This window comes from Salmo salar, unplaced genomic scaffold (assembly GCF_905237065.1).
Source record: "Salmo salar unplaced genomic scaffold, Ssal_v3.1, whole genome shotgun sequence".
Taxonomy (NCBI): Eukaryota; Metazoa; Chordata; class Actinopteri; order Salmoniformes; family Salmonidae; genus Salmo; species Salmo salar.
In genome coordinates this window covers 189,746-199,609 of record NW_025548161.1, presented here as the reverse complement: position 1 = coordinate 199,609, position 9,864 = coordinate 189,746, and the positions used below count along the sequence as shown (strand labels likewise).

Below are 9,864 nucleotides of genomic sequence, written 5' to 3'. Positions count from 1 at the left end.
AGCGTCCATCAGTCAATTAGATGTCATTCTGACACCAATGTCGTGTCTTTGGCTATGCCGGATTAAGTGATATGACATGCTAACCTATAAAATTCTTTCTCTGTAATTAATATTACCTGATTAAGCTAATCATGTAAATGTAATTAACTAGAAAGTCGGGGCACCACGGAAGAACGTTTATAGAGCCGTTATCTTCCGAATAAACTCTTAAAATACTTAGTAATATTTTACATCGATAGCAGTCAATATTAACCCTTATCTTATTTTCAGTCTCATAATGAAAGTTGTAAATTCTTGGCTATCTTCACGAACCCTGGCTAACAAGTTGAATCAGCAATACAAAATTGGGTTTAATTATTTATTTACTAAATACCTAAACTAATCACTCAGAATTACAAATACACAGAATACAAATGATGTCATACAGAAAACATCCCTGGTAGACTGAACCTGTATGAGGCTGGTTACACAAAGGAAAGGGGGTTGGGCTTGAATGAAAGAGCGGGAAGACTTAGGAACAAAGAAACAGCAGCTATGCTATCGTAAATACATTAATCTTATGCATTCTAAATTACCGCCCATTTGGAAAAGGAAAATGCAATAAATATTTACTCTGAGCTGCGCTTTCGGTAGATTGGTCGTAGATGCTGGCCGGGTTGGCCAACAGATCTTCCTGTCCTCGGAAGAATGTCTCTGGTGGTACATTGGATACGTGGTGGTATCCTCGTCTGGTTGTTAGACTAGATCCGTCGTCCGTCCTTTCCTAGCCCGCGTCTACAGCGGCCGCTGCTAACTCAGCGGCTAGGAAGTATCACTTCTGTAGTGAATAAGCTCAAAGTTCATACCATTCGCCACCAAAGCTCACGCCGAGGTTGGCTTAGTTCTGTACTTGACGTGTGTCCTTCTAACGTAGAGGGTGCAGACCTCACGTACTGGAACATTGGTTATCTTTTCGTCAAAGGCTTATATAGTGGAGAGGGGGGAACGATGTGTTTCATCATTTATAACCCCTGTCTCTTCACAGGGGTGGGCCACTGATCAAGCAGGGCACTTTCCTTATGAAAACCCAATTCTCTCATTTGGAAGCTAAAATTACATTTAATCTCCTAACAAACAATTTCAATATCAAACATTTCAATTGCATAACAATTCCATGTTACTCTGATAACTAGAGGGTGTATACTTTCTCAGGTACAGTTTATGTCGTCCTGTCATCAGTCATAATGTCTCAGATGACAACCGAACTGACATCCATACTCATTACGTTCCCAAGCATATTTCCAACTGGTTTTATTACCAAAATATGGTTCCTTTTCCCCATTTGGTTGATGTTCCCAGACTCTCTATATTTAACACAGGCTATTCAAGTCCTTCAGTAGGGTCAGAAAGAGAGGGGAAGGGAGAAAGATATTTATGGGGGGGGGTCATAAACCTTACCCACAGGCCAACGTCATGACACCAAACTGATACCACCTGAAAACAAATCCACTTTTTCCAACTCGTATAGAAGCCAAGTATCACATATGTCAGAGAAGGCCCATAATTCACAGCGCTTTCAATTTTAACCATAAAAAACATAAAACACATAGTTACGTTATAGCTGCGGGTCCAGCTCTGACAATATGTGTAGGCCTATGTGAGGCGACCCCGAATCCCAAGTTTCGGCTCGATAAGTCATTCGGTGCCCGAGCAATGGCCTTAATTGGTGCTGAAAATCCACTTTTTCAGGGCGTTACTATGGGGTCCCTGAATGAGCTATCGGACAGAGACATTGGGGTCCGTCTCTATGGGCCGAGGCGGTTTCAATGCACCTAGTCTTGCGACTCTGGGACATTTCTACATGTCGCCATGTCCGTGATATTCAAAATGAATTGAACATATTGCAAATGCACGAGGCGGTTTCTCGGTCTGAGAATCTTCTAGAGCCACATATATCACCGTGCACTATCGACTTGAGCTCTAGAACAGGTTTCTAAAATTTCGGAGCTCTAGGTCTGACGGTTCTTGAATCGTTTGAACGAAAGTAACTGTTGAAGGCATAATAAGCCTCTAAGCCCCATACTATGTCCCTATGGACAAATTGTGTGTGTGTGTTTTCGTTTTTTTGCAAAAAGAATAGACACACGTTGTCTTTGGGGTAGGCATAAACAGAATCCTGAATATGAAGTCTCTACCTTAGGAATTGACTGAATGACACATGCTTGAGTTGCGTGATTTTCACTATCTGCTTGTTGGCCATATGACAATAGCTCTAGGCTGTTTTTAACCACTTCCGGTTGTCACAGGAAGCTCTTGCTCCACACACGTTGTCTTTGGGGTAGACATAAACATAATCCTGAATATGATGTCTCTACCTTAAGAATTGACTGAATGACACAGGGTTGAGTTGCGTGATTTTCACTATCTGCTTGTTGGCCATATGACAATAGCTCTAGGGTGATTTTAACAACTTCCGGTTGCTGCAGGAACCTTAGAATCGACACAGGTAGACCTCACAGTAGCCTGATGGATTGTTATAGAAGACAGGTTCATAAGGCATTCATAACCAACATAGGCTTCAGGTTGAATTTTGGAGAATAGTCTATGTGTTCCTATGGGGAGAGAAGTCATTGCACACTGTTTGATCTAAACACCTTCTTTTCACTGTGAAGGGTTAATGCCACAGGGTCAAGGTTAGGCTTGCACAGATCGGGAGGACCTCAGGAATACTCCTGAGGTTGAATTGTGCTTCTAACCCTAACGGTTCTCTCACTGTCACCCAAAAGCACATGACATATTGGGGCAGGCTTCATTTTGGGCCTAGTTTTCTCACGGTCGTTGCCCTCAGACCGAGCGAGCTACGAAACCGGGCTTTACAACGAAAACAAAACATTAGATTATGTCAGCAGAGTACCAAGCCAGAAATAATCAGACACCCATTTTTCAAGCTAGCATATAATGTCACAAAAACCCAGAAGACAGCTAAATGCAGCACTAACCTTTGATGATCTTCATCAGATGACACACCTAGGACATTATGTTATAGAATACATGCATGTTTTGTTCAATCAAGTTCGTATTTATATCAAAAAACAGCTTTTTACATTAGCATGTGACGTTCAGAAATAGCATACCCCCCGCAAACTTCCGGGGAATTTACTAACAATTTACTAAATTACTCACGATAAACGTTCACAAAAAGCATAACAATTATTTTAAGAATTATAGATACAGAAGTCCTCTATGCACTCGATATGTCCGATTTTAAAATAGCTTTTCGGTGAAAGCACATTTTGCAATATTCTCAGTAGATAGCCCGGCATCACAGGGCTAGCTATTTAGACACCCAGCAAGTTTAGCACTCACCAAAGTCAGATTTACTATAAGAAAAATGTTATTACCTTTGCTGTTCTTCGTCAGAATGCACTCCATAGGACTTCTACTTCAATAACAAAATGTTGGTTTGGTCCCAAATAATCCATTGTTATATCCAAATAGCGGCGTTTTGTTCGTGCGTTCAAGACACTATCCGAAAGGGTAAATAAGGGAGACGAGCATGGCGCATTTCGTGACAAAAAAATTCTAAATATTCCATTACCGTACTTCGAAGCATGTCAACTGCTGTTTAAATGCTTAAATTTTTATGCCATTTATCTCGTAAAAAAGCGATAATATTCCGACCGGGAATCTGCGTTTAGGTAAAAAGACGAAAGAAAATAAAGCATGGGGTCGACTCGGGCACGAGCCTGAGTCTCACAGTACTGTGACCAGCCACTATCCAAACGCTCTACTTTTTTTCAGCCAGAGCCTGCAAAGCCACGATTCAGCTTTTTGCCGCCTTCTGAGAGCCCATGGGAGCCGTAGGAAGTGTCGCTTAACAGCAGAGATCCCCTGTAATGGATAGAGATAATCAAGTAGGCCAAGAAATTGTCAGACAGGGCACTTCCTGCATGGAATCTTCTCAGGTTTTGGCCTGCCAAATGAGTTCTGTTATACTCACAGACACCATTCAAACAGTTTTAGAAACTTTGGAGTGTTTTCTATCCAAAGCTAATAATTATATGCATATTCTAGTTTCTGGGCAGGAGTAATAATCAGATTAAATCGGGTACGTTTTTTATCCGGCCGTGAAAATACTGCCCCCTAGCCATAACAGGTTAAAGGATCATCCATGTCTGCAGCCAGGGAATGTAATAGATGTATAACAGTATTACAGTTCAGTATTACACCGTTACAACACATGGAGCACTGCCATCTAGTGGACAAATCAGGATACAACACATGGAACTTTATTTGGCAAGTTGCTAACCATACACTTGTGTTGCTTAAGCTGAACACACAAAATGAAATTATAGAAAAATACAATTTCCAATTTTACATAAACAATTAGAATATAAAACACATTGAAGCCTTTACGACATTCATCATGGACATAATACTACAACTTTCCTTCTGTTAGTAGTAATGAAGCCTTTACATCATTCATCATGGACACTACAACTTTCCTTCTGTTAGTAGTAATGAAGCCTTTACAACTGATACTGTCAGCTGGTTCTAGTCAGTGGTGTCTGTATGTTCTCATGATAAACTAACTCTAACTCTGTTGATGGAGGTCAAGGCTGCAGCGTCTAAAGAGAAGTACATGATATACTGACTCTAACTCTGTTGTGGAAACTTCACACCTCTCTGTTGCTGATACTGTTGATGGAGGTCAAGGCTGCAGCGTCTAAAGAGAGTGTGTTGGTGTGAACAAGGAAGGGGGGAGAGAGAAGATTAGAGAACGGGGAAGTAAAGAGATGGACTGATAGGGTTGTGGTTATTCACCGCTGCTGAAGAGAGCATCTTTTTCCACCCACCATGACGTTCTGATGAACAGGGTCACTAGGTAAAGAGAGAGGAGAGAGAGATGAGTGAGGGACAGAGGAGCTGATCCAGTCTACTAGAGTGAAGACCTCCAACACCACAGGAACAGTTATACACCCCAACAGGTCTCAGTGTTTAATGTGTAGTTAGATACATTGATACACCCCAACATACAGCAATTTTCTATTGGATTGATGTCAGGGCTTTGTGATGGCCACTCCAATGCCTTGACTTTGTTGTCCTTAAGCCATTTTGCCATAACTTTGGAAGTATGCTTGGGGTCATTGTCCATTTGGAAGACTCATTTGCGACCAAGCTTTAACTTCCTGACTGATGTCTTGAGATGTTGCTTCAATATATCAACATAATTTTCAATCCTCATGACGTCATCTATTTTGTGAAGTGCACCAGTCCCTCCTGCAGCAAAGCACCCCCACAACATGATGCTGCCGCCCCCGTGCTTCATGGTTGGGATGGTGTTCTTCAGCTTGCAAGCCTCCCCCTTTTTCCTCCAAACATAACGATGGTCATTATGGCGAAAGAGTTCTATTTTTGTTACATCAGACCAGAGGACATTTCTCCAAAAAGTATGATCTTTGTCCCCATGTGCAGTTGCAAACCGTAGTCTGGCTTTTTTATGGTGGTTTTGGTACTAGCCAGACTAGGAAAAAGGGGGAGCATTACCTCAACTAACCGGTGCCCCCGCAAGTGTATGTAAGGGACAGAAGGAAAGAAGAGGGAGGTACATGTGTGTTTGTGTGTGTGTGTGTGTGTGTGTGTGTGTGTGTGTGTGTGTGTGTGTGTGTGTGTGTGTGTGTGTGTGTGTGTGTGTGTGTGTGTGTGTGTGTGTGTGTGTGTGTGTGTGTGTGTGTGTGTGTGTGTGTGGAAAAGTACAGAAATGTATCCGCTCACTTCTGTAAGTCGCTCTGGACAAGAGCATCTGCTAAATGGCTCACCACTGTAAGTCGCTAAATGACAAAAACATATAAAAATATATGTGAAATGTGTGACAGAGGGACAGAGGTGTTTAACAATGGGTGATGTTGTTCACATACAGCTATAACCTCTAACAGACACAGATCTCCTGCTCTGATAAGTCTATATATATACACAGCTATGACCTCAAACAGACACAGATCTCCTGCTCTGATAAGTCTATATATATACACAGCTATGACCTCAAACAGACACAGATCTACTGCTCTGATAAGTATCTATGTGCGTGTGGCAGCCTTTATTTTTACTAATGCTTTCAGTTGTACGCCTAGCTTCCTGAAGCAGGTCACATCTGTGTGTGACAAAGGGACTTTGGTGTTTAACTATGGGTGATGTTGTTCACATAAAGCTACTACTATAATGCTTTCAGCTGTAAGCATCATGTTATACTGTTTAAATATCAGCCACCAGACCAGAGCATCATGTTATACTGTTTAAATGTCAGCCACCAGACCAGAGCATCATGTTATACTGTTTAAATGTCAGCCACCAGACCAGAGCATCATGTTGTACTGTTTAAATGTCAGCCACAAGACCAGAGCATCATGTTGTACTGTTTAAATGTCAGCCACCAGACCAGAGCATCATGTTATACTGTTTAAATGTCAGCCACCAGACCAGAGCATCATGTTATACTGTTTACATGTCAGCCACCAGACCAGAGCATCATGTTATACTGTTTAAATGTCAGCCACCAGACCAGAGCATCATGTTATACTGTTTAAATGTCAGCCACCAGACCAGAGCATCATGTTATACTGTTTAAATGTCAGCCACCAGACCAGAGCATCATGTTATACTGTTTAAATGTCAGCCACCAGACCAGAGCACCTACTTTCTACTGGGCCCACCCATAACCACAGCCATACTCTGGACCTGGTTATTACCAAGGGGCTTTCTACTGTACCCACCCATAACCACAGCGGCACTAGAGACCTGGTTATTACCAAGGGGCTTTCTACTGGGTCCCCATGTAACCACAGCCAAACTATAGACCTGATTATTACCAAGGGGCTTTATACTGGGCCCACCCAGAACCACAGCCATACTCTGGACCTGGTTATTGCCAAGGGGCTTTCTACTGGGCCCACCCATAACCACAGCAATACTCTGGGCCTGGTTATTACCAAGGGGCTTTCAACTGGGCCCACCCATAACCACAGCCATACTTTGGACCTGGTTTTTACCAAGGGGCTTTCTACTGGGCCCAACCACAACCACAGCCATACTATGGACCTGGTTATTACCAGAGGGGCTTTCTACTGGGCCCACCCATAACCACAGCCATACTCTGGACCTGGTTATTGCCAAGGGGCTTTCTACTGGCCCACCCATAACCAAGGGGGCTTTCTACTGGCCCACCCATAACCACAGCCATACTCTGGACTGGTTATTACCAAGGGGCTTTCTACTGGGTCCACTATAGACCTGATTTCTACTGGGCCCACCCATAACCACAGCCATACTCTGGACTGGTTATTACCAAGGGGCTTTCTACTGGCCCACCCATAACCAAGGGGCTTTCTACTGGGTCCACTATAGACCTGATTTCTACTGGGCCCACCCATAACCACAGCCATACTCTGGACTGGTTATTACCAAGGGGCTTTCTACTGGGCCCACCCATAACCACAGCCATACTCTGGACTGGTTATTACCAAGGGGCTTTCTACTGGGCCCACCCATAACCACAGCCATACTCTGGACTGGTTATTACCAAGGGGCTTTCTACTGGGCCCACCCATAACCACAGCCATACTCTAGACCTGGTTATTACCAAGGGGCTTTCTACTGGGCCCACCCATAACCACAGCCATACTCTGGACCTGGTTATTACCAAGGGGCTTTCTACTGGGCCCACCCATAACCACAGCCATACTCTGGACCTGGTTATTACCAAGGGGCTTTCTACTGGGCCCACCCATAACCACAGCCATACTCTGGACCTGGTTATTACCAAGGGGCTTTCTACTGGGCCCACCCATAACCACAGCCATACTCTGGACCTGGTTATTACCAAGGGTCTTTCTACTGGGCCCACCCATAACCACAGCCATACTCTGGACCTGGTTATTACCAAGGGGCTTTCTACTGGGCCCACCCATAACCACAGCCATACTCTGGACTGGTTATTACCAAGGGGCTTTCTACTGGGCCCACCCATAACCACAGCCATACTCTGGACCTGGTTATTACCAAGGGGCTTTCTACTGGGCCCACCCATAACCACAGCCATACTCTGGACCTGGTTATTACCAAGGGGCTTTCTACTGGGCCCACCCATAACCACAGCCATACTCTGGACCTGGTTATTACCAAGGGGCTTTCTACTGGGCCCACCCATAACCACAGCCATACTCTGGACCTGGTTATTACCAAGGGGCTTTCTACTGGGCCCACCCATAACCACAGCCATACTCTGGACCTGGTTATTACCAAGGGGCTTTCTATTGACATATCCTCTATTGTTGTTGCTTTATCTGATCACCACTGGGGATGTTACCTACCTTGTTGCCCATAGAACAGGGTAATACTGAACACATTATTAAGAAACACTATCTGACCTCTAAAGATGCTACAGATTTTATTGAGTTAATGAACACCACCTATATTCCACCACCTGTTCTGCCTTCCTCTTGTGGTGATTTAGTTGATAACTTTAATAGCAAATTAAGGGCAACCATTGATGCCATAGATCCAGTAACGTTGAAAAAGGACACATCCAAACGGAGAGGCCCTTGGATGACTGAGGAAACTAATAAATTAAAGAGAAATTGCAGAAAGACGGAGTGGAATTGGATGAAGTCAAAGTTGCAGGTCCATTATGATATTCTGAGAGAGAATCATATATAACAAGGCCATTAGAAATGAGAGAGCATCATATATAACAAGGCCATTAGAAATGAGAGAGCATCATATATAACAAGGCCATTAGAAATGAGAGAGCATCATATATAACAAGGCCATTAGAAATGAGAGAGCATCATATATAACAAGGCCATTAGAAATGAGAGAGCATCATATATAACAAGGCCATTAGAAATGAGAGAGCATCATATATAACAAGGCCATTAGAAATGAGAGAGCATCATATATAACAAGACCATTAGAAATGAGAGAGCATCATATATAACAAGGCCATTAGAAATGAGAGAGCATCATATATAACAAGGCCATTAGAAATGAGAGAGCATCATATATAACAAGGCCATTAGAAATGAGAGAGCATCATATATTACAAGGCCATTAGAAATGAGAGAGCATCATATATAACAAGGCCATTAGAAATGAGAGAGCATCATATATTACAAGGCCATTAGAAATGCCAGATGGGCTCATTTTACTAACTTGATCACCAATAATCAGAATAATTAGAGAGTGCTCTGTCCACCATTGATGGCCTGATAAATCCTACCTCCGCAAACCTATGTGAACTTTCCTCCACATCTAAATGTGATGAGTTTACAGCATATTTCAGGTATTAGATTCAACATTAGACTGGGTATCAGTCAAGACCTGATGAGAAGTCTGATGATATATGCACTAGCCTACCACACAAAGGCACTATGGATTTATTTTCCCTGGTTGACACAGACATGGTCAGGAAAGTGACATCACAACTTGACCTTCCACCTGCCTTCTCCATCCTATCCCCACCACCTTCTTCAAAACAGTTTTTAATGGCATATCTGAAGAAGTGCAAGCTATTGTTAATCACTCCCTGTTCATGGGAACTTTCCCCACTGCACTAAAAACTGATATGGTGAAACCCCTTCTGAAGAAAAGGATTCTAGATTCCTCAGCTCTTAGAAGTTATCAGTCTCCAACCTCTTAAGCAGAATTCTATTAGTTGGTGTTCCAACAGCTAAATTAGATTCTAGATTCCTCAGCTCTTAGAAGTTATCAGTCTCCAACCTCTTAAGCAGAATTCTATTAGTTGGTGTTCCAACAGCTAAATTAGATTCTAGATTCTTCAGCTCTTAGAAGTTATCAGTCTCCAACCTCTTAAGCAGAATTCTATTAGTT

The 9,864-nt window shown here is 42.8% G+C and overlaps 1 protein-coding gene across 1 annotated transcript in view; it reads right to left on the bottom strand.

Moving 5' to 3' along the window:
- Positions 1-4,082: 4,082 nt before the first annotated feature.
- The window catches only part of LOC123724023 (low affinity immunoglobulin gamma Fc region receptor II), a 36,285-nt gene continuing 30,503 nt past the window's right edge, over positions 4,083-9,864 (bottom strand). Inside the window, exon 7 of the mRNA XM_045711978.1 lies at positions 4,083-4,860. Coding sequence (XP_045567934.1) covers positions 4,796-4,860 — 65 coding nt within the window. The 3' untranslated portion in view covers positions 4,083-4,795. The remainder of the gene's footprint in view (positions 4,861-9,864) is intronic.